Source organism: Rhipicephalus sanguineus, chromosome 3, assembly GCF_013339695.2.
Source record: "Rhipicephalus sanguineus isolate Rsan-2018 chromosome 3, BIME_Rsan_1.4, whole genome shotgun sequence".
NCBI classification, from domain to species: domain Eukaryota; kingdom Metazoa; phylum Arthropoda; class Arachnida; order Ixodida; family Ixodidae; genus Rhipicephalus; species Rhipicephalus sanguineus.
Window position 1 is genome coordinate 72250154 of NC_051178.1, and position 25228 is coordinate 72275381.

At 45.5% G+C, this 25228-nt stretch overlaps 2 protein-coding genes across 2 annotated transcripts in view; both read left to right on the forward strand.

Moving 5' to 3' along the window:
* LOC119385571 (neprilysin-1) overlaps positions 1-2065 on the forward strand; it is a 45380-nt gene extending 43315 nt beyond the window's left edge. The window contains exon 15 of the mRNA XM_049414020.1: positions 2010-2065. Within this exon, the coding sequence (XP_049269977.1) occupies positions 2010-2065 (56 nt within the window). The remainder of the gene's footprint in view (positions 1-2009) is intronic.
* A 1691-nt stretch (positions 2066-3756) lies between these two features.
* Positions 3757-25228, forward strand: part of LOC125757950 (neprilysin-21-like) — a 35030-nt gene continuing 13558 nt past the window's right edge. Inside the window, exons 1-5 of the mRNA XM_049414351.1 lie at positions 3757-3827; positions 8323-8441; positions 16809-16874; positions 18903-19019; positions 21369-21445. Coding sequence (XP_049270308.1) covers positions 16809-16874; positions 18903-19019; positions 21369-21445 — 260 coding nt within the window. The 5' untranslated portion in view covers positions 3757-3827; positions 8323-8441. The remainder of the gene's footprint in view (positions 3828-8322; positions 8442-16808; positions 16875-18902; positions 19020-21368; positions 21446-25228) is intronic.

The window sequence follows — 25228 nt, forward strand, 5'->3', positions numbered from 1 at the left end:
AAAATTTGAATTGACCACACGCACATCATCCACAGTTATATAAGAACAGAAGAACAGCCGATACACGATAAGTGCCAAGAGCCACTAACACTGATGCACATTGTTATCACACGCTCACATATTGGAGCACAAAGACAAGGCAGCAATATAATAATATATGTGGTTTAACGTCCCAAAACCACGATATGATTATGAGGCATGCCGCAGTGGAGAGATCCGGAAATTTCGAACACCTGGGGGTTCTTTAATGTACACCTAAGTATAAGTACACGGACATCAAACATTTCTGCCTCCATCGAAAATGCAGCCGCTGCGGCCGGGATTCGATCCCGCGACCTTCGGGTCAGCAGTCGAGCGCCATAACCACTAGACCACCGTGGCGGGGCGCAACCATATTTCCGCAAACTACACAAATTGCACATATCTATACACCTCGTCTTCGTTCTGGGAGGTGACTCACTTGTTCCTGTGACAAGTGATTTCTTAGACAAAGCTAGCTTTTTGAATATGCACTCAACGCTTCAGATTTTGATGATATTACGAATAATTTTATGACATCCTGTCGCTTGCGCAGCATTGTCCTAGGTTGCCTTTGTACAAATAAACCTTATACATATAACTTCATCAATCCATCCACCGCGGCAGCCACAGCTTGAATACTGTAAGGATCAGGGCCAAGCCTCCCGTGACCGGTTTGCTTACGGCCATGCATCTTCTACGAACACACGCATGCACACGGACACCAGTACACGCATATGCACGCAGGAACTCATTCATTTTTTGTTTAATGTTTCGCTACGCGGAACAAGGACCTAAGGAAATAACGGACACTGGAGACACCAAATGCGCTTGTGGCATGCGTTCTTTGCGGCGAACTTTTTTCAATAACTGATCGGTAACAACTCGCCCACTTTGACTGTTTTTTGCCGCGCACATATTTTTTGGGTAGCAGGCCCTCTTGTGATACTGACCGATATCATCGGTCATCAGAGCGCACGTAGAATCGCAGCTGTGTGAACATCGCTCACAGCTCCTCAGTAAGTTTGCCTTTGCTGACTGTTTTTTGTCAACGAGAAATTTCTCTAAAAATTGCCATGCTGTTTGTTGTGTGTCCTTATCCTCTTTTTTTTTATTATTATTAACCAGAACACTTAACCACATTCGTGTTTTGTTACAACTTAAAGATAAAAAGCTGACATCTTTGCAGAGGGATTAAAATGGGTACATAGTAAATAGCGCCATGAAATTTTCTTCTTAATTTATTACGAAACCAGATCAAGTGCAATGGCGCTAAAGGCAAATGCGAAAGGGTGTCAGAAATACACGAACAAATTTGAATCGTTCAAATAGTCTAGAAGTGAACGATGGAATGGTCCATGAATGCAACTATCAATGTGAAAGTATGCTGTTTTACATAACATAATCATAATCTGATCATAAAATTCATCATACTTGGTGATCTAGAAGCTTAACTACATCGGGTTATTATTAGAATGGCATATAAATATAACCATGCAAGCGCCTTCTCTTTCTTTTTTCGCTCTGGCTGAAATACGGCCACCACGTCCGAAATCTAATCCGCGACCTCGAGCACAGCAGTGTAAAGGCATAACCGCTTGTCTAAAACAGCGGGTACATATCGTAGCGGTGATAGTAAAAGATTACACATAATTTCAAAATGAGGTCTCGTTAAGTCAACCGAAACGGAAAGAACAAATCAATGAAAGATCGAGAAGCTCTGCTCACGGATGCTTTTGAAACAACCTCAAAACATACGCAGCGAACGCTGGTGCTAGGACACCGAACATCACCATGGTCATCCGATATATATGTATATATTGTAAACTGCTCGTGATCCATGTCGATTATGGCATTCGAAGAATGAGGTGCGGTAAGGTAGCTTTAAATTTTCGACCGGTCAATCTCTCAACGCTTCGGTGCTACAAATGACTGCGTCACTTTTAGTGTCGCCTCAAAACTCTAATTTATCATCTTGTTATTCATTTCAGTAATTCCCTTCACATCTGTACAGAAGCCATTTCTGTATGATAAGCTATTTCCGTAAGCATAATTATTGTTTTTCTGTTTCTATTGTGATGTTTCTTGTACATTATTCGCTTTTATTTATTCCGCTCATCTGACCATTCTGCGTTATAAGAAACTGTTGTAGAACTGTGGGCAACGCAAACAGACGTATCACTGTATAACCTTTTCAAATATGTTCAGCTGCTTTTTCGGTAATTGGATGACTACGTTGCTTAGCTTTATGTATTTATTTTAGAAATGCTTTTTAAGGTCCTTGGAGAGGGTAATACGTACATAAGAGGGTGCGCTTATGTGATAAAGGAAAGCTGTGATAATTAGTAAAGATGCATTGTCAAATAGCAGAGAAAATGTAAACGATACAATAAGCAAACGACAATAAACCTCAAGATCAACCTACTGATAACCTAAAACCAAAAAGAAATAGTGAAGGTACAAATGCAATGCATGTAGAAACCAAGTTAAAATACGTGGAAAAACAATACATATACTTACAAACGTCACATGCCGGAATAACCCAAAATTAAGAAAAAAGGTTAAGTTAACGCTAATAAAAATGAACATAGTTTCTAAGATGTCATTCCGCATGCTCATTGTGAAGCTCTTGGAACTTTATTACAGTAGCTATGTGCGATGGCAGATCGTTTCGATCCACTGTAGTGCATGTTCTGTGTAAAATTGCAGACGTTTAGTGGCATGTGGGTGATCATGTTAACCTTCGGCAGGTGATCGCGGCACGGAAAAATGGCTGCGGGAGATTGAAAGACATAATTGTCGAGAGTGCAACTATCGTATATAAAACGTGTGAAAAAGTGAATGACGTTGTATTTTCCGACGATGCAATACGTTGCTTTACTGAGCTCCATTACCTGGTGACGGGATGCTAGAATGGCGTAAGTGATCAAGAAATATAAAGCGCACAGCATGGTTCTGCAAAGATCCACTGTTATGATTTAGGTACGACTGATCTAGGTCTCAAACAGCGGAAGCATGCATATTCTATTCTCGGGCGAACAAGTGTAATGTGTATGAGCTTGAGTAGTAGTAGCAACAGGCCTCAGGCCTGGCCGACCACCCGACCTTGACCGCTGGATTAGTGGACCTCACCACCGCTCCTTACTGGACTTCATACACGAAGCAAGTTTATATGTGTATTTCTGAAGCAATAATTATTATGCCTAAGGGCAGACTTTCGAAAAAAAAGTAGTAGTAGTAGTAGTAGTAGTAGTAGTAGTAGTAGTAGTAGTAGTAGTAGTAAAAGAACAAAAATAGTTATGGAGACCGTCCACGTTGGGCGCACAATATGCTCGCTCACAATAAACCTTTATTTTTCTATCTTTCTTCTTGCGTGTCAAAGCCCAGAGATTGGAGCCCTCACTCCAGCACCCCATTTGGTGCTGCGATGTGCTGCGTAATTTTGTCAATCGAAGTGAAGTTCTTCCAGTTCTGCCTTTTTTATAAAAATTTTTAACGTAACTGAGCTTTTTTTGTAGTTGTGAATGTGTGCTCGTTTTAATGTATAAATATATTGTATCCCTTTTGCAAGTACTTACTTATGTGTGCTCATGCAATGTTTTACCATTCATGCTGAAACCCGCACGATTCGCATTACTGAAATATAAAAACCCGGCGCACTGTACTACACAGAAATACATTTTTACTATCTTAGAGCATACATCTTAACTTGGCTACTTTTATGGATACTATTTTTCACAGGCCAATATACATTGCCAGATTTGGATTTTCTGCTGCCCGACAACTTCTACAAGCAGTACTTCCGCAAGGTAAGTGCACCCTGCAATCGTTGGTCACTCGAATGGAAGTTTCAAGCAGCTCAAGTTGTTCGGGATGTGGCATGATAGTCGGTCGCTATTCTCAAAAATGTAATCATGTGAAATACAAGCGCATAAAAGCACAGATAGTTTCTGTGCAGATATATGCATCATGTCCGCCATCTTCTCTTTCAAGGGGCATACGTCTATTTGTACTATAAACACAACAGCGAGAAGCATCTAGTCATAAAGGAATGATATGTAACTATTTTCTGCAACCCTCAATTCTATGTTTATAGTATTCGTAACATACAGCAGCAAAACATTTGCAGGTACTAGACCTGAACATCTGTATGTCCTGCCTGAATACTGTCCCACGAACTGCGGCCCGAGTCCGCGGCAGCACCACGTACTGGTACCAATGCTATTCAGCTAGAATAAATACGCAGATTTAACGCACACAGTAAACCAGTTTGCTCCCTTAAGGGAATTTTACCGTTTCTATAACTAACACCCTTAGACCCCAGAAAAAAAAACATTTTCACGAGTCAAAACACATATGTCACGGGGTGTTGACAATTGTCGATGGAGAACCCAAGCTCAAGTTTGGGCGCGACGCTCGCGCGGCTGCGCTATGCGGGGGCAGACGGTGCCGGCGAAGGCGGTTTGTCGCCGGATTTGCCAGCGGCGGCGGCAAGGACACGTGCGCGCATGCGCTCCTCATTCGCCCCAGAGCACTGCTAGTCAGCAATAGTTACATTGTGACGCACCACAGATGCAATCCGAGAGCTTTGCGCGTGCGCGGAAGCGGCGGCGGCAGTGTTGTGGCCGGGGATGCCTCCAGTTGCAATAAGAGCAGTGGCGCCACTCGACGTTGCTTTGGAAGCCTATACAGCCTTATCACTGAAAAACTGTGAAAAATAAAGACTACCAGCCAGGGAACATCCAATTGCAGATATCAGCATAGAAGGTGCACGTACTCGCCCAACCGCACACACAACACAGCGCAGTGTAAAATGCCTCGTGGACGGAGCGCTAGCGCTACACAGCCCTGACCCGACCGTCTCTTATATATGGCCATGGTATCTTAAGCCGCCATTCAGTGCCGGTAGGGATGTTAATGTTCCGCTTAAGTGAACAATAAACATTCACAGAATACGCGTAAATATATGGTGTGCTTGAATAGCCCAAAAAGAGACCTATCTGTTAAACCAAACCCGCCTAATATTCAACGCCATTTTATCAGCGAGTTCCAATTAACATCTGGCACTCTGCCTACAGGCCACAGGTGTTTCATAACCCATAACACCCTTTGCTCCTAAAGGGTGTTTTAGGTAAAACATTAACCCTTATGCAAAACAAAAGACTACTGGGCAAGCAAGACACCCTTACAGCCCCATTTCTTTTCATTCTGGTTAGGCAAAAGAGTGTTTTGCTTGCTTGAAATTGCTTTAAGTGTGTAAAGTGGTTTACAGTGTACGTGTAGGGATCCGTGTCAAGCAATATTTTAGTGAAGTTGTTAATTAAATCACCCGGAAATAACGCTCTCGCATACAGGTGCTTTCGCTATCCTTATGTGTGACGTGGCGTAATATCGAGTAATGTTTATTTTATCCACCACGAAACGTCCCCATTTTATTCACTGGCAATCTTCGCATGCTGTAGCAGTTCTCACATTTATGCACAACATTAACTCACCAGCTCTGGCGAAATGCAAACGCAAAAAGGCCTACGAGAACGAAAATCTGGGCGAGTTTGTAAGAATTCATCGTAGAGCATGTAGCGCGAAAATTACGGGGACACAAGGAAGCAACATAAACACGCAAAAAGGCCTTTAAACACAGCAGTTAATGTAGTGATTAGTGCCATTCAAATTAAGCGCTGATGTCGTTCTTGTGTAGCGATTGATTTAGTTCTAAATCCTGCTTTAAATGCAGTTCCACTACTGTGAAACCTCAGGAAGTGCGTAGCACAGGCACCCAGCGATTCTCGTTTCTTAGAGTTCCCTCTGTTCCGTTTACCAAACCGTCGATGACGTCAATGTTTGCATGTAGTGTTTCCCCGGCACGCGTAGAATCGTGTTTGGGAGATTCGCAAACTCGGTGTGCTACATGTGTGCTACTTTTTTGCTGCGCTTTATCGACTTCCTGCTTGAGATACCTGTCGTCTGCAGTGGGTTCCAGCAGGTTGCTTCCCCCTTCAGATGCAGCGACGAAGGTTCGGTGAGAGGAACAGTCGTGCGCTTGTCGAGGCGGTGGCGCCCACTCTAGCGCGGCGCGGGTGTCATCCGGATGTTTCCGAAGCGTGTTTAGCGATTTTAAGTGAATTGTTGCGATTAATTATTGGTTATTTCTGTTAATTATTTTAGAGCTTGTGCGTTTATTTCAACCCGGTTTTGAGCATTGCTAGCCTTGTTTTAGGCCTGTATTGACTGCTTGATCTTGAGCGTGATCCCGCCTACATGAGCTCTACGGATGGACGACAAGACGGGCCCCTAAAGAGCTACACACTTAAAATCAGGCTGATGAATATGACATATATCTCGACGGCGATGTCACGTGAATGAAGACCATATCGAGGGTATGACCTTCACAGTTGTGCGAATGCAACTACCTCCAAATCACGGCTCCACACTGCACGGGTGTGCGTTCCCATTGCTACTAGGTTGTTAGAATGCTTCCTGTGGTGTCTACTGTAATTTAAGTTGCTCATAACGTTGCCTGGCTACAGTTGCTTTCATACTGTCCCCGCGAATGCTTCAGAAGTTTACTGCTTGTATTATAGTTGGTGAATGTTTCACGAATATTTTTTTTTTCGATGCCATGGCTTGTTTACCTAATACGAGGAATAAATCACGTCTTTTCCTTTAATAGAATACTACTCTGCTGCCGTGTTATGTCCTAATGCGCGGTTAACATTGCCTGACGTTGACACATCACTTTTGCTATCGCTTTGGTATTCAATACGGGCTGAAATGCTCGCATGTCGCCCTTCTTGTTGGTAACGTTAATCTTAATGCTTGGAGTATATCGTATACTTATTGTGTCTTATACGTCCGCTTCTGTTGACATATTTGGGTCTGCCGCACCACAACGAGCCACTAGATTGTCCTAACGTATTGTTTTCTGTTTTTGTTTGTTTTGTATTTTGTTCTTTTAACACGAAGGTGATTTATGCCGGGGTCCACCAAGACTTCACTCACGGAAGAGGCGTCGTTAAAATGTTCACAAACGGATGCCAAAGAAAAACCGGAAGAAAAGGTTTCGTTGATATAGATGAGCTGGGAATCGAACCCACGACCTCAGAGTCCGTGACGAAAGGCGTCTGGCGCTCCACCAACTGCGCTGCCGACGCACATGCATGAGGTCTTACAAGCGCGCCTAATATCGCTCACACCTCCTTCTCACACTGATCTTCGTTGGCGGGGCGGTTCTAGACGGCGGTGTCGCCGTCTAGAAGCGGTGAAGTGAAGTACTTCATCATGACACTAACGAGTGCCGACAGGGAGCGCTTCGATCAGCGCAACGGAGGCTTTCAATGCATTATTGTAGGACACTCTGCGGCCGGTGCACAGCGCCGTACGCGCTGATTCGGTTTAGTGACGAGGCAGTACATGCTTTACCTTGCGCGTCGTGTGAGCGTGACGGCTCGTCGACAGAGTTGTGCAGCTTCCACATGCACCAACGGCGTTTCTCCGCCGCCTACTGCTTCGAGTGCGATAGCGCCGGCCAATAAAACTGCTGCAATAAGCGGCGCAGAAAGGCAATGACGTCGACGGGCGAATGTCGTGCAATGAGTGATTTGGAGCTGCGAGAGAGACACTCGCGGTTAGCGGAACGCCTTCCAGCTTTCACGGCTCAAACTACGAGCTCCGACTCTCGCGTTCCTGAAGCGCTGTGTGGTGTATGCGTGAGCACAGGCGTAGGTTATCCTGAAATCTAGACATGCTGTGCAAGCAGAAAGAAGGAAGGCGGGAGACAGGATGGACCGCAGACGGCCAACTGTTTATTTTGAGTTCAAGAACCCGATATATGTTGTTCCAATATCTTTTGTTTCGAGCCGATATATGAGTTCAAGAAATCGATATAGGTTACCTTGTTACTGGGGAGCGCACGCCTTGGAGTTTGTCTCGTCGGATGACGACGCTTTGATTCAATGTATATCAGGTACCAGTAGTCATTACGTGCTTGTTGATGTCATCTTTGCGCGGGTTATACCTTATGCTGTGTCCGGGTGTATGTTAACTACTTCAGCTGCCACAGGGGTTACATCATGATCATGGACATTAGTCGTCGGGATGGAGATGTGCCACTAGGCGTCAACGTGGGTACATCCACATCCAATGGTGGTATAGCTGCCAAACACGAGGAGACATTGTGCGAGCTCTCGTACATGAATGTACAATAAACAGTCAACTACTCGTGTGAACACGCGGTCCACTTCCGTGTTACACCGATTCCTATGACGGAGGGATCAACCATCTTCTTTTTTTTCTTGTCTTTTGTAGGTTGGCTTGTCGACAGCAACGGTCGCTTTCGTGCCTGGTGGTCAGAGAGCGCGCGCAGTATCTACGACAAGCGCACTTTCTGCCTCGTCAAGCAATATGCGGAGTACAGCAAACTGCCGGTGAGCATATCTTTTCTCTTTTCTCGGTTCGTTCACCCACAGCATTCAGTGTGCGACGTCAACAAACGTAGTGGCGCGGTTGTCACGACGTCAGTGCCATCGTGAATCATTGATGTGAAAGCATCAAAGCCTCTTCAGTCGCAAGAGTGCAAAAATAAAAAACCTTTCTTGAAACTTCTATTTGGATTCTTGCCCTACAAACAAACGCAGAAACATTACAAATGCGGAAATTAAATGGTTTTGTCAAAAATTGAAGGTAACCAATTGGACACTCTGTGTCTTTATGCGTGTGAAACGCGAGGATGCGGCTTCAATTCTGCAAGCATAGAAAAACATTTCACTTCAGGCATCTAACTCTTGGTTTGGCACCACATCCTGTGTAGCGGCACTATATTTGAGATGTGAACTCTTCATATCGTGGAGTGTTTCCAATGTGATCGTACCGCAACCAAAGTGGCATTAACTTGTTCCGCTTTACTGCACTGTGCGATGGCTGCACACCAGTGTCTGAATTCCAGCTTGATCTTAGCTGTCTTTCAGAGTCAGCTTTGAGGAGCACGTTTGCTATGATGGATTTGAAATCCAGAAGATCAGGTATTACTTTCTGTGAAGTCAGAGCCATTTCGCAATCTCCCTGGTGTTTAATCCAAGCGTTGCGTCATGCGAGATCCAAAAGATGTGCAAGCTCATACTGTCCACTTATGCGTCCGGAAAGAAATTCGATAGTACGAGATGTAGCGATCAATTACGTCGGCTCCACCCATGTTCGCGCTGTACTTGCTGACCACAAGTAGTTGCGTGACGCCAGCTTTTTTCTTTTTATCTATATTTTGCCCATTTCTTCGCTCTGCATTTGTCTTGCATTTGCCTTCCGGCTCAATACTGAATGCACTGTAAAGGAGACGGGTCTATTCCGAGTCATTATACATTACAACGCACATATTTTCATCAACGCGAACTTTACAGTGCGAGTGTCCTCGTTGTATCGACTTGTCTTGAGGCGTTGGTGCAGCTCCGCCGCCTGTTCCGTTTGTCGTGACGGTACCTGGGAGGAAAATCTTCTCCTCGAGGAGGTAGACAGCGAGCTTGAAACTTGTGAAATATGCATCAGTAAAAAAGAAAAGTTGGATCACACCTTCCGACTGTCTCTGCAGGCTTTTGACAACGCTGGGTCCCAGTTAAAGCTGCTTCATATAATCCTCACGAATAACTTGCTTCGCGACGTAAATGACAAAGTCAAAGAAAAGACTATCACCCGAAGCCATCACACATTTTTTTAGGCCAAGAGTTGGCTTTACCTGGCACATACTGTCGGAAAAGACATCTTTCCGAAAAAACATAGATGGACGCTTGAGCTTCACCTTCATGACCAGAACGCGATAGCGTAATCGGGCCCTGTGCGCATCGCCTTCTCAATTGCTAACCTAGCTTCGGTTCTCGGTGCATGCCTCAACCGTGCCGTAAGGAAACGAAGGACTGTGTGCATAACTCTGGCCGTTTCAAACTATCCTAGAATGCCTACTGCAAGTACAGTTGTGAAGTGCCCACTATGCCATAGTTCTTCCTTTTGCGAATCAGCGAAGGGCCCACTACGCGTCCGTAAGGCAACACACGAACCTACGCGGCTGCTCACTTTGTTGATGATTTTGCAGCTGATGATGATTAAATCTGTCTGAGCGTTTTGTAATGGGTGTGCCTTTAAAACATCCACTCGTTGCGCAATTCGCATGTTTTGACGCCTGGCGCGATTCTACGCTTCTGCCACCCAATATTACATGCGTTAAGAGACTACTTCCACTGCATGACACTAGTATAGTGTTTTTTAAATGCGAAGCATTTCTTAGCGAACTTCTGCGACTTTGAGCGTATCTATCTATCTATCTATCTATCTATCTATCTATCTATCTATCTATCTATCTATCTATCTATCTATCTATCTATCTATCTATCTATCTATCTATCTATCTATCTAGCCGCCTACGACTTTGTGCTCTCCTGGTCGCTTGGTTCATCGAATGTGCACCAAAATTGGTATGGCGTAACATGACTGTATGACGAACATAAATGAAAAGTCATAACATGAAAATCATGACACGCATGTCATCTACAGCATGATTTACATGCTACGCTCATGGTGCACTGGCGGCCGTTTCGCTAGCTTGATATACACCAAAATTGGTATCTTGCGACGTGACTGTGTGACGAACATAAATAACACGAGTTAACATGAAAATCATGACACGCATGTCATGCACAGCATGACTTACGTGCCACGCTCATGGTGCGCTGGCGGCCGTTTCGCTAGCTTTATATACACCAAAATTGGTATCTTGTGACGTGACCGTGTAACGAACATAAATAACACGAGATAACATGAAAATCATGACACGCATGTCATCTACAGCATGACTTACATGGCACGCTCACGCGGCGCTGGCGTCAGTTTCGCTAGCTTGATCTACCCTGAAATTGGTATTGCGCGACGTGACTGTATGACGAACATAAATACTCGAGTCAACATGAAAATCATGACACGCATATCATGTACAGCATGACTTACGTGCCACGCTCATGAAGCGCTGGCGGCCGTTTCGCTAGGTTGATCTACCACGAAATTGGTATTGCGCGACGTGACTGTGTGACGAACATAAAAACACGAGTTAACATGACAATCATGACACGCATGTCATGTACAGCATGACTTACGTGCCACGCTCATGGGGCGCTGGCGGCGGTTTCGCTAGATTTATATACACCAAAATTGGTATCTTGTGACGTGACTATGTAACGAACATAAATGACATGAATTAACATGAAAATCATGACACGCATGTCATGTACAGCATGACTTACGTGCCACGCTCATGGGGCGCTGGCGGTGGTTTCGCTAGATTTATATACACCAAAATTGGTATCTTGTGACGTGACTGTGTAACGAACATAAATAACACGAGTTAACATGAAAATCATGACACGCATGTCATGTACAGCATGACTTACGTGCCACGCTCATGGAGCGCTGGCGGCCGTTTCGCTAGCTTGATCTACCACGAAATTGGTATTGCGCGACGTGACTGTGTGACGAACATAAAAACACGAGTTAACATGACAATCATGACACGCATGTCATGTACAGCATGACTTACGTGCCACGCTCATGGGGCGCTGGCGGCGGTTTCGCTAGATTTATATACACCAAAATTGGTATCTTGTGACGTGACTATGTAACGAACATAAATGACACGAGTTAACATGAAAATAATGACACGCATGTCATGTACAGCATGACTTACGTGCCACGCTCATGGGGCACTGGAGGCGGTTTCGCTAGATTTATATACACCAAAATTGGTATCTTGTGACGTGACTGTGTAACGAACATAAATAACACGAGTTAACATGAAAATCATGACACGCATGTCACGTACAGCATGACTTACGTGCCACGCTCATGGGGCGCTGGCGGCCGTTTCGCTAGCTTGATCTACCCCGAAATTGGTATTGCGCGACGTGGCTATGTGACGAACATAATAACACGAGTTAACATGAAAATAATGACACGCATGTCATGTACAGCATGACTTACGTGCCACGATCATGGCACGCTGGCGGCCGTTTCGCTAGCTTGATCTACCCGGGAATTGGTTTTGCGCGACGTGACTGTGTGACGAACATAAAAACACGAGTTAACATGAAAATCATGACACACATGTCATGTACAGCATGACTTACGTTCCACGCTCATGGGGTGCTGGCGGCCGTTTCGCAAGCTTGATATACACCAAAATTGGTATCTTGCGACGTGACCGTGTGAAGAACATAAATAACACGAGATAACATGAAAGTCATGACACGTATGTCATGTACAGCATGACTTCCGTGCCACGCTAATGGGGCGCTGGCGGCCGTTTCTCTAGCTTGATCGACCCCGAAGTTGGTATTGCGCGACGTTACTGTGTGACGAACATAAATAATAGGAGATAACATGAAAACCATGACACGCATTTTCCTCAATGGCATACGAGAAGATGTATGCAGCTCTTTGCTGGCTGCTTCGCGTTACATCGATTCCCACAATGCGTGGGATCTGCCGGCTTTTTTTTTTTCGTAGATGTTTCAAGCAATATAGCGCGGCTCTGTGGCAGAACACCTGCTTGCCACGAAGACGGCCTGGGTTCGATTCTCACTAGAACCTACGGTTTTTATTATTTATTTTATTTGCATCTTTCTTGATTTTCTGGTCACGGACAAGATGATTTTTGCTCACAACCACCAACGCCGACGCCGCAAATTCTGCGAAACGAGCTCTTTAACGCTATCGCGTTAAAAGGTACCATTTGCTCGTCGACACAAACATTTTACGAGCTTGGCCACTGCAAGCAAGCTTTTCTGAAATTATCAACATGGTTGGACTAGAAACAGCCTGTTTTCTCGCTTGTCCTCTTCAGTGAAGGTGTTCAGTAAGCGTTTTCTTTTCTTCGTCCCGTGTTTGCGCTGCTAGTTCCTTCTTTGAGACATGTGCCTAGCAGCCGGCCTTTCCTCATTTTTTCATTGAAGGCAAATTTGTCATCAAAATAAAGGTTGTTCCGCAAGTCGAGATATCTGTCACGTGGCACCGCCTTTGATATGCCGTTCACGTTAACCATGCATGACCCACATCCGAGGTACCTTTAGAAATCCCATCAGGATGGGCAACAAGCACTTTCATTTCGTCAGGGTTAGTTTTTGGAGATCGACTAGACCTTTCATGTACAGAATGCAAATTTGTTTGAGATGCGCATCCTTCCCAAAATTCTTCTCCATCGTACTTTATGCACTGATATGGAGTCTTCGGTTCGTTGACAACCGTGGTCAGCTGCTCATTGCCAGCTTCATGACCGACATATCTGTTCCCGCAGAAAATGAAGAAAAGAGGAGTATTTCAATGAACCGTGCTCCCATCTTATGCGCTTTTCGCACATCATTTTCGAAAATAAAAATAAAACACTATGTAAAAGCAGAAAGGTCATTCATTTTCGTCTTTCACAGTACATTTCTTTGGCCAGGCGGGTCCTCATCAGCGGAAATGTCATTTGCTCCTCGTTCAGCACATCTCCACTGACGGAATCTGTGTCTTCTGAATCGGACCGCTCCGCGTCGCTTTGCTCCAAAAGTGCTTGAATTCCGTCGTCAGTGAGGTATACCTAGCTGAAAGGCGTTAAAAACACAAGTGGGACACGTAGTACCCAAATCGGCATTCAAAACTTTCGAAGTCGGTATGATAGCGTGCAACAAAATTATAACAGTGAAACGGCTCCCAATATAATGTTTCAGTTTCGGGCATCCATAATTTAAAAAATGCACGACAGATGGTGACATTCATGTTACAAGCCACGGAAAGAAACTCCCTTGCCACGAGGGCGCAGCCGAACGCTCGCGCCACTCGAAGTCATCTTCGTTTACTGGCTCTTCGAAGATGGCTGAACACGTTGCGCCATCTATTAGGTGTTAGCAGAAGCAATGTATGCCATTTTGGTAAGGCGAATTTGAGCGCTCGAATTTTGAATCATGGTGATCTGTAGCCTTTAAAACTGCGGTACCATAGGCGTGCGCAGGGTTCCCCTTCAGGGAGGGCGAAGGTTCGTCGCAGCGCCCCCCCCCCCTCCTCCCAATTATGTCAATGTAGGGCGCTGACATCGATTACCATAAGTCGATTACCATAACCACTACACTGCCGCGGCGGGTGTTAAATTAAGCGAAAAGCAAACGTGTCCAGAGTCGAAACGTGTCTAGAGTTGACCTGTGAACCAGGGGCGTAGCCAAGGGGGGGGGGGTTGGGGGGGTTCAAACCCCCCCCCCCGAAATTTTTCAGTTTTGCTTGCGTATATAGGCACGCACACATACAAACGCACGCACGAACATACATAAAGTATGGTTGAACCCCCCCCCCCCCCCCGAAAAAAATTTCTGGCTACGCCCCTGCTGTGAACTTTCTATAGAAATGGAATGCAGGATCAAAAGCCTTTTTCGAGTTACGCTGAAGCAGAGAATGCTTTGAAATATGTTACAGAGCGAAGCCTGTGATCTACGTGCTCGAAATGTGCGCAGGTTGCATGAAACCCTGCAACTACAGATGCTATCTTCAACCAGCCCTACCGCAGTGCTTCAGGGCTAAGAATTACAACATAATGAAAAGAAGGCGCACACTGAAAGGTACTGGCGAAGGCCAACGGGCTGATATGAAGTTCTCTGGTTTGGTTTGGTTTGGTTTAATTGGAAAAATACCATGGTTGATCCCTCCGTCATAGGAATCGGAATAACACGAAAGTAAAACGTGCCCTTATAGAACTAACTGAATGTTTACTGTACATTGATATAAGAGAGCTTGCACAATGTATATTGATGTCTGGCAGCTATAGCACCGTTTAACGTGGATGCACCCATTTTGATGCTTGGTGGTACATCTCCATGCCGACGACTAACGTCCATGTTCAATAATTAAACAAACCCTTCTGGTAGCTGTAGTAGTTTGCGGCGAAAGCGTAATCAGAGAACGAGTTGTGATAGCCAGAAGAGCGTCGCATATTGGACGCAGGACTTGGTCGCCATCCTGCGGCATGTTAAAATGTGACTGAGCACCACGACGGCACTAGAGGGAAACGCAAAGCGCGTCGTGCCGCCCCGGTAGCCAGGCAGCAATTTTCCTCGGGGCGAGCGCGTAGGCGGCGAACGCGGTGTTACAGCCAGGTGAGGCAGGCGCGCGTCGCAGAGCTGTTTTGGTTTGATTAGCGTGATGCTATGAGCGAGGCCGACGCTTTTACGACGCTTGCGTTAAGTCGCCGCCTCGCGGTGTGTTAAGGCATTGACAAAATTGCACTTCTAGTGAAAACGCGCCGAATGGGATGAACGTGTAACGCGTTGCAGCTACTTATCGTGGAAGCCACAGTAATATGATTTACTCTACTTTGCCACTCCCAGAGGGCAACACCACCCCGCCGACCGGGAGAGCGGTAGATATAAAAGGCGCGTTTGTAAAGTCTCTAGAGTCGGTGACCGTGGCGCAGTGGATAGCGCGCCCGGCATCTGTTGCTGCGGACCGAGCGGTCGTGGGTTCGATACCCGTTGACGGAACTTTTTTTCTTTGCCATCTGATCGTGTACATTTTTTCGACGTCATTTCCGTGACGGAAATACGTCACTGAGGTCTTGGTGGACCCCGGCATAAAACACTTTCGTGTTAAAAAAGTCCGGAGGCGTGTGCCCTAGCACACGGCGGGCCGCTCCCACGATGGGACAGTCAGGCCGAGACCTACCGCCGCATCTTTGTTCCTCTGGACAGGCCAAAAATGTGACTATGTCCGGACTCCTCAGAGCCGAGCCGTACTTGCTGGCGGATGCTATATCCGAGCCCCGTACCGAAAGGCACTCCTATAGCATGTGGTGTAAGGTGTCTAAACCGCCACATTTGGTGCATCAGTTACTTAAGTAAACGTCAGGATAAAGCTTATGGAGAAAGGCAGGATCAGGATATGTTTCCGTTTGAAGCAATCTCAATGTCAGCACCTGCGCCCAGTTTAACTTCTTATCTGGAGGAGAAAAACTCTCCTCCCCATAGCGAAATGTTGAGTAATTCGTTGTAAGTAGTTGGTTGATCCCTATTTACCAATCCTCCAGGTTGACCCAGACGTCCTCCATGGTCGCGGACAGCTAACCCTCGTGCTCTGAAGTGGGCCAACTTATTGAGATTGATAATCCCTTCTCCCATAGATCCCACATGAGCAGGGAAACATGTAAGGGTATGAGTTGTAAGCGACTTCTCACCGAGTATGTCTTTGGCCTCTTTGCACACAGTGCCAACACTGAAAGCCCGAATGGCTGCCCCCCTAAAATCACTAAATATATTTGCTTGGTTGTCATCTAAAAGAGCCATGGCAATGACAACCTGCTCGGCTGCATTAGCAGTTTGGGCGTATACCGACGCCGCATTAATGGTAACCCCCTTGTGGTTGACTGCAACTACCGTAAACATGCCTTTGTTGTTGTCATATTATGCCGCGTCTGCACCGATTTACTTGATTATTGACGGTACTGTCCTTCAGTGACCGATATATGAATACTACCAACGGAAACAACATGAAAAATTGAGGCACCCACGTACTAGTATGAAGATTGCGGAAGCAGTGGAACTGGTGGTTTTGCCCTCCTCACTGTCACTTCCCTTTCCCACCCCTTGCTATACTATACTATATAAGACTATGTTATGCTTTACCCTATCGCATCCTCCTTTCCCTGACTTCCCTTTCCCACCTGTTACGACCGGTTGAACACGAGAGTAACGTATAACTGCTGGTTTTAATTGACCTCCTGTATTTTTATATTTTTCTCACAGATGAACACGACGGCTTCGCTGCATGAAAACGTGCTGGACAACGTTGCTGTTCAAATTGCACACACGGTAATTATCTTCTACAGTTCTTTACGGAAAAGCCTATTCGCTTTCTTTTTTTCGTCGGTGTGGCTCTCCTTGCCATATAACGGGTGTCCCAGGTAACTCGGATCAAGATTTAAAAAGAAAGCATGCGCTCTAGGGAAGTTTTATTTGCTGTATAATAATGTATATTAGTGGTAGTCGCGCGTACTTACAACCTGTATTTTTTATTACTAAGTATTAATTCATTAAATCTTGATCCGAGGCAGCTGGTGGACTGCCCGGTATATGCAGGGTGGTTCACGAAAATAGAACAAATTATTTTTTTAAGTGCTCAACCACAACTCAATGAAACCAACGACATATGGTTTGCCATCACGGGGAGTTCGTTGAGGTATTTTGATATTGCGCTTAATTGACTGATTCACTGAGATCCGTTATGCACAATTCTTAATGTTCACTTTTCAAGTGTTTTTCCTTGTGTTGGAAAAACACTTGCAGGGCACTGCAGAACGTCCCATTCAATTTTGTGTGGCAATGTACATTCTGCGTGGTGATTTTTTTTCGGGGTTTAAAGAAAGCTTGCGAAATATGAAATAAAACCACGTGATTGCGCGAATGTGCTACCGCACTGCAGCGCTCTCAACCATGCTTCGAGCAAAACAACCAGCATGCGGACCGTTAACTATACTAGTACACTATACCGTTAACCTATCGTTTATCAGGGACGAAGGCGCTTCCTTGACGTGTGCCGCCATCAAAAATGATGACGCACTGTAAAGCCGATGTCTAGAGCCGCGGCCACTCGTTTCGCCACTGACCGCGCGCCGGTTACTTCGTTGGAAGCACGTTTGAGAGCGCTGCAGTGCGGTAGCGCATGAGCGCAGTCACGTGGTTTTATTTCATATTTCACGGACTTCTTTAAACGTTGGAAAAAATTACCACGCAGCATGTAAGTTGCCATTAAAATTGAATCGGTAGTTTCGGAATGCTCTCTACAACGTGACGAAACGCACTTCGCTTTAAGATGAATATTACAATTTTTTTACATAATGTATCTTATTTAAGTGACTAATGAAGAGTGATATAAAAATACCCAACGAGCGCCACATAACGGCGAACCGTATATCGTTGGTTTCTTTCAGTTACGGTTAACCACTTTTTAAAAACATTTCGCTCTAGTTACATGAAACACCCTGTATATGTTCTCCTGTGACAGGAAATCAAGAAACAGATACATGTATGGCTAGACAACTGGCATGGAAACATTAGGAGCGTATACATGAAGAGCACTTGAACGCAACGTCATTAAGGTGCGGAAGAAGTTGCGCAATAGTTGTATACTTACTAAGCAGTGCTGTGACCATAACTTCCGGAAGCAAACCTTGCGACTTCACATTGTATGCTAGAGTCTACTTCACTGACTTTACACCTGAAAACTTCCAGTTGCACAGTAAACGAGAAAAAGTGCTCACGGTGCAGTCCTGTATATTTTAGTAAGCCGCAGCGTTAGAATGGTTCGGGATTATGGTGCGATTGGTGTCGTTGCGTAAATATTGCTAATTCATTTTTCTCATCCACTCAAACTCTGGAACTGCCTGATTTAAACGTTGGTCAAGAATAAAAACTAAACCTGAACAAACATTGAGGCAGCTTCGCAATAGGGGTGCCAAGCCTGAAGGAAGTGCGGAGCTGGGCAGCCTTCTTTGTTTCTCTTCGGTTTTCCCTTTCTTTCCTCCTCTCTTTCTTTCTTTTTCTCTTTATCGGTTTTCTTTCTGTATTTTTTTCCTCTTTACTTCTATTTATTTCATCTCTCGTTATCGATTTCTTTCTCTTTCTTGCTGTTTCTATTTTTCTTCCTATTTCCCCCTTTCTTTCTCTTTCTATTTCTCGCTTGCTTCCTCTATTTTTTTTATTTTTATGCGTGGTTTTGCCTGAGTTACGCCAAGCGACGACAGCATACGATGACAGCATACAACAGGCGGAGCCCTTAAAGTGCTCTGCACTTAATATAGAGGTATAGTTTATTCGGGTAAAACACATGTTTGTGCGCAGGTCTACACCAACATCCTGAAGTACAGTCGGCCTCCATTCGTGGGTCGCGAGGCACAGTGGCATTTTGGCGACAATAACATGACTGCAGAACAACTGTTCTTCTACGCTTATGCATCGGTGAGCACACACATATCGGACCGTTTCCTGGATCTTTGCGTACGACGTAAAGAGAAATAAGAAGATTGATTTGAATTTAACGGACACCCGTTAACGGAGTAAGCTGTCTTGCTGACGAGCTTGTAGTGACTATAAATGCGTGCCTGTCCTGCCAGACTTTCTCTGCTTTAACGTTACCCACGTAACTAAAATTCTATTGTGTAATATTCATTAAAATCTAATATAGAGGTATACCGGGCGGAAAGCTTCAAAAGGTGATAGAGACGTAAAACTCATTGAGTATTCTACGCATGGTTGATGCATCGATATATGCACTCTGAAGGTACATTCGGATTGCCGTTTTCGAGCTCTCTAGAACGCTCTGGCCACGCGTGTCCCATTCGTCCGATCGAAGTCGAGAGCTCTGAATACATTCGACTGGTTCTTTCGGAGCACCACGCTCCAACCTAGAGTGCTGTGAGGCGCTATCAACCCCGACCTCGGAACGTGACAGAGATCTTATCACGTGACTCCTCCAGCTTACGTTCTTGACGTGAAGTCAGCCGCGGCTGCGTACGTGGTGCGCTTGCGCGCCTTGTTTGTTTGCGGTGAAGACGCGGTGAAGTGTATCCTCTTTCGTTCTCGGATTGCTCTGGTGTACGACTGCTCGTTCGGCGCGGACACGCGTTCTCTGGCTTGGATCGAGAGCGGGCTCCGCATTGCAATCCGAGTGAGAGCGTGGTAGCTCAGCGGAATGTACCATTAGTTTCTTCAAAGCATTATCAAACATTTGAGGTACCTCATGCGATTGCGCAAATTGATATCCTATCGCAAACACTCACATGCCACCTGCATGACATGGCCATCACACTGTTTGAACATTCATTTTACACTTGATGTGGCCATAAGCAATACCATATGTGAGCATTGCTGTTTCTTGCAACTTCTAGTGCACGTCTACACAATCAGTACAAATTCGCAAAAGCACCGTCAGGTTTTCCACAGGCAACACCTTCCAATGTGCCTGCCTTAGGGAGAGTGCGGCGTCGAGGATAAGTCGCTTCCGTTCCAAGCCTCACGGTGCGAATCCGGTGGCTCCGAATTTATCACAGCGTCAATATCACAAATTAATATTTTAGCTGTTTAAACGAGGTTTCACTTCTTGTGTGAAACCTTCGATGTAGATTTGCGCACCAGCAAAACTGTAAGGATGTTGTAAAGCGGAAGGTGGTCGTCCAGCTTGATGTGGCAAGAAGCTTCTAAAGAACCTTCGTGGATTTCTTGTAAACAAAGTTTCGCGACCGAAGAAAAGATTGTCCCTGGACGTTGACAGAAGCAAGGGTTTTTCGAGAAATCCTTTGCTAACAGATTTTTGAAGAAAAGTCGCACAGTCCCTTATTATGCCTTCACCTAAGACGACTCGAAGGCGAACGCCATCTCTTTCTTCTTTTGCTTATTCTTCTTCTCAGTCGATTATATTGATCCATCCCCCGTAAGCTTACCGCACCTAACGTGGCTTTCCACTGCCTCCAGGATCGGAGGCATCGCAGTTTTCTGCGCCTCGCGAGGTTTTTCAGCACTGCCTCCGTGATCGGCCCGCGTCTTACCAAGGGACTGTGTCACGAGATGACGTAATCGAGTGACGTCACGTTATATGACGTTAGCGTCTCGATGACGGCATAAGGACGTCACGGATTTTGGCTACCTTTGACGTCGTGATGATGATTTTTTGAATCTCATCCTGTTGACTCCGCCTACGACCAGTTTTCGCGTTTGACGAGACATGTGTGGCTTAATAACTCATCCTTATAGCAGTGGACAGAGCGAGAGCTGCCGGAACGCTGTAGAGTCGGGATCGATTCCAAGAACAGTATGAAATTTCCAATGAACTACGAAGCATTGCCGCTAAGGAATCACAACTTGTTTTGATGTATAGCTTCGTGCCGCTTACATTAGTAGTAGTAAGTGGTGGTTTGTGAAGAAATATACACAAAAGGAGGAAAATAAAAGAAACTTTATACTGATCGCCACACTGCAATTGTCTAACCCGAGCAGCAGACACCGGAACGACTGTCATAAATGAATGAGAGGAGAGTAAAGGGCGGGGAGAGTGTGGAGGGCAGAGGGGAACTATTCATATACGCCCGCAGAAGGACGTAATGACTGTTTACATATGTAAACAGAAGGACTAAATGCCTCATAGTTCTCTTGCGAAGTGACCTTTTCGATAGTGTTTGTCACACGGCCCCGCACATCGTCACTCTTGCGGATGTCATCTTATAACCTAACGTTAAGTTCGCGTTACTTTGTGAGATGTGGTGTATTAGTCTATGTATAAATGACAAGCACTCCAATACCATCCCTTCGCAGAATATGTGCTCGGCGCTGAGCTCGAGGGTCGACTACGAGCGCAGAATGCGAGGACCCATCGCGCCTGCCAGCTTTAGGTGAGTTGCAACCATATAGCTAAGTATAGAGTTCTGGAATGGCCTTCATTGTGACGCAACTGTTTTCGTTTATTCTCGAGAGGCTAGAAGCCCAACGTCTCTCTTTTGGCAAATTGGTATGCAGATGGCTTTTAATTTACTCCACCGAGGACAATGTAGAGTGCTTCAAATACCAATGCGCGAAGTTAAAAGAAAACAGAGCAGTGTCGTTTTAGAGGTGCAGTGTACAGCAGGGGTGTAGCCAGAAATTATGAGGGGGGGGGGGGAGTTGTAATCCCCTGCCCCCCGTCTGGCTACGCCAGTGGTATACCAGAGGCCGCTCTTTCGAAATCTCTAAACGGCGATAGGCTCTTTACAGGAAAAAAAGTTTCACATTTTAACTGACCACCTACCTCCACTAAATAAAAAGTTAAGTAATTTCATTTCTTCAATTACAGTCCCAAGTGATCTCATTAGTCATCTGAAAGTGCCTGCCGATGCAGGGAAAGCAATTATGAAGGCACCAAGCAAACATTATATTTCCTTATTTATGACGATTTTCGGACACACATCTTGAGACACCCTGCATAGGCACACAAGAAGCCAATCGTACGCATTTTCTGCTCGTCAGCTGGTCGTCTGGACCAGCCTCAGATAATCATCCATGAGCCAACATTTTATCACCAAGCTTGTTTCTTTTTTATTTATTTAAAAATTTCAAGACCACGGCGCCCACACCTTCGATTGTCTTCGTTTTCGTTCCTTGAGGGCTAAGTGTTTTTGTTTTTGTTTTTTTTTACAAAAAGCGCATTTTCTTACGTTTCTTTCGTTTTCAGCTTTATTTGCTGGCTTGTGTTTTCACATGTGTACAGGACAATGGCAATTAGCATATAAAGATCTTGTATATTGCACACCTGAGCACAAGCACCGAATACAGTCAAACCCGCGTATTTCTAACTCGCTAAAAAGACAGGAATTAGTTCGATATATTGTATAATTCGATATAAAACATTTTAAAAAGTTACGTTATTTTTGGTGTGCAAGTTGGCTTCGCGGCATTGCTTATCGATAATGCAAGGAAGCCGGCTTCACGCCACTGCCCGTGGATTTTCTTTTTTTTTCTTTTTCCGCGGTTTGTAGTTTGGGGTGCGCGTTAATGCAGGGCCGGGTTATACGCAAGAAAATACGGTATTGATGCAAACAGCCCCTCGACATCTTCAAACGTAATTGTACATACGCGTCGGGAGCCCGAGGCATCTAGTTCGCCTTGGCCCAGTGCAGCCCTTGTTCTTCAGTATCGTACTCGGTGTGCTTTTTGGGACGCCTTACGCAGCAGCGGTATCAGATGTTCTACAGGTTCCACTGCGTTAATGTTCTCCGGCTTCGGAACATGCTGCTCTCTGGCTTCGCGGAGAACCGAAGGTTCTTCTGTTTCACGGCTGCCATCGTATTAACATGGGGTTAGTAAAGTTGCATCCTCAAGAACCATCGTATAACATACGAACAACAGAAACATGGCATGTTCCGCATTGCCGAACCGGTTATGGTCGGCAAATAGTTTGTAACAAACTTCCGCGTTTACTAAATGACTATAATAATAAACAAATTGACATTCGTGATGTAAAATTATCTGACCTCTACGGTTTCTTCCTGGCCTAATCTTTTCCTCTCAAACTTACTGTTTGTACATAATCTTATACTTAAAATGACACTATTGCTGTGCTAAAGTTGTGACAAATTGTGCATCACCCTGCTGTGAATACGATGTATGCAAATGCATAACGTTCTGCGTAGGGTAACGAGTAAGGATGTTAATTTTGATGGTTTATTCAAATTGTATGTTTTTAAATGATTCATCATAAAGTGTATGTATCAACAGTGTGAACTAGATGCTTGTACCTCAGCTGCTGTATTTGCATGTACGGGGATGAAGGACTCCCTAAAGCCATTTTGAATGGCTTTTCCGTTCGCCTCCGATCACATGTGTTGCGATAAATCAATAAAGATCTATCTATCTATCTATCTATCTATCTATCTATCTATCTATCTATCTATCTATCTATCTATCTATCTATCTATCTATCTATCTATCTATCTATCTATCTATCTATCTATCTATCTATCTATCTATCTATCTATCTATCTATCTATCTATCTATCTATCTATCTATCTATCTATCTATCTATCTATCTATCAAAGAGAGCGATCAATCGCGGAGAAGCGAACAGCGACACCGGCGACCGCGCACGACGGGCACACGGGCGGGACGACGAGGAATCATAGGAGAAAGCACGTTATGGCAAGCGGTAGATTCTAGTCGTTATGCGCGTCACCCTTCTAATCGCACCGCTAGCTCTCCCAAATGTATGCGGGAAAACCACCCTCTGTGAGGAAAAGCCAACTTCTTTTGAGGGAAAGCCAACTTCTTGGGACGCTTCGCGCTGCCGGGTGTTCCATGTATGAAGTGTTCTGGCCATTTTGTAGCGTTAGCTACGCTGACCGAGCCGGAGTGGTTTCGCGTGCACGCACAAGAGCCCTGCTGCGCATGCGCAAGGAGCAGTGATGTCACACAGCTTGCGCACCGGAGCCGCCACCTCCGCGCACTCCGCCGCCGCCACGCGCGACTCGCCGGTCTGTGCATTGCAAAGGAATGACGTCAAAGCCGCGGCAGACGGCGCGCGCGCAGCTGTGCGCCTTAGCTATGCAGTCGCCGTCTGACTCTGCTCTGGAGGCGCTTGATAGCGCCTCTGGCTGGCGTTTGCAAGTGTGGTATATCCATGGTGAAGGAGAGCGAAAATGCTGCTGACCGGCGCAGAAGAGCGGAGAAGCTTAACTCATCGGATCCCGAAGTAGTTGCCTGGCAATTAAAGGTTGAGCGTAGGAAAACGAACGGCACAAGGCTAAACGTGCTGCGGAGACAATGCAGCAAAAGGAGGAACATCTAGCAAAGCGGTGTCGCCAGGTGGCTGAGCGTCGTGCCCGACAATCTCTGCAGCAGCAACAATAAGGCGCTGTCGATGACGGCAAGGTTCGCCGATCGACTGACTATACGAGGGCGGTCCGATAAGTACTTAGCCTTCAAAAGAAAAACGAAAATTTTAGAATGGTGTTGATTTATTTCTCAACATAGTCCCCTTTCAACTCTATACACGTTACCCAGCGATCCTCCAACTTCTTGGTTCCGTCAGAAAAATACGTTTTCTCCTGAGCTGCAAAGTAGGCTTCTGTGGCGGCGATAAGTTCTTCATTCGACCCAAATTTTTGTCCGGCGAGTGACTTTTTCAACTTGGGAAACAAGAAGAAATCACTCGGGGCCAAATCTGGAGAATACGCTGGATGGGGCACCACTTCGTAGCCCAGTTCGACCAACTTGGCCGTGTGCAACGGCGCAGGTGTGAGCTGGCACGTTGTCATGGTGGATGAGCACCTTTTTCTTCAACAAATGTGGCTGTTTTTTTCGCAATTCGGCGTCGAATCGGCCCAGTAATTCCGCACAGTAGGGTCCTGTCACCGTTTTGCCCTTCTTGAGGTAGTCGACGAAGATCACACCTTGAGAATCCCAGAAAATAGTGGCCATCACCCTTCCGGCCGATGCAACAGTCTTCGCCTTCTTCGGAGCAGGTTCTCCGGGTGCAGTCCACTATTTCAACTGTTCTTTGGTTTCTGGTGTGTACCAGTGGATCCATGTTTCGTCGACGGTCACAAAACGACACAGGAACTCCTTCGGATTACGCTTAAAAAGCTTCAAACACTGCTCTGAAGTGGTCTCACGGACGCGCTTGTTGTCCGGAGTGAGCAAACGC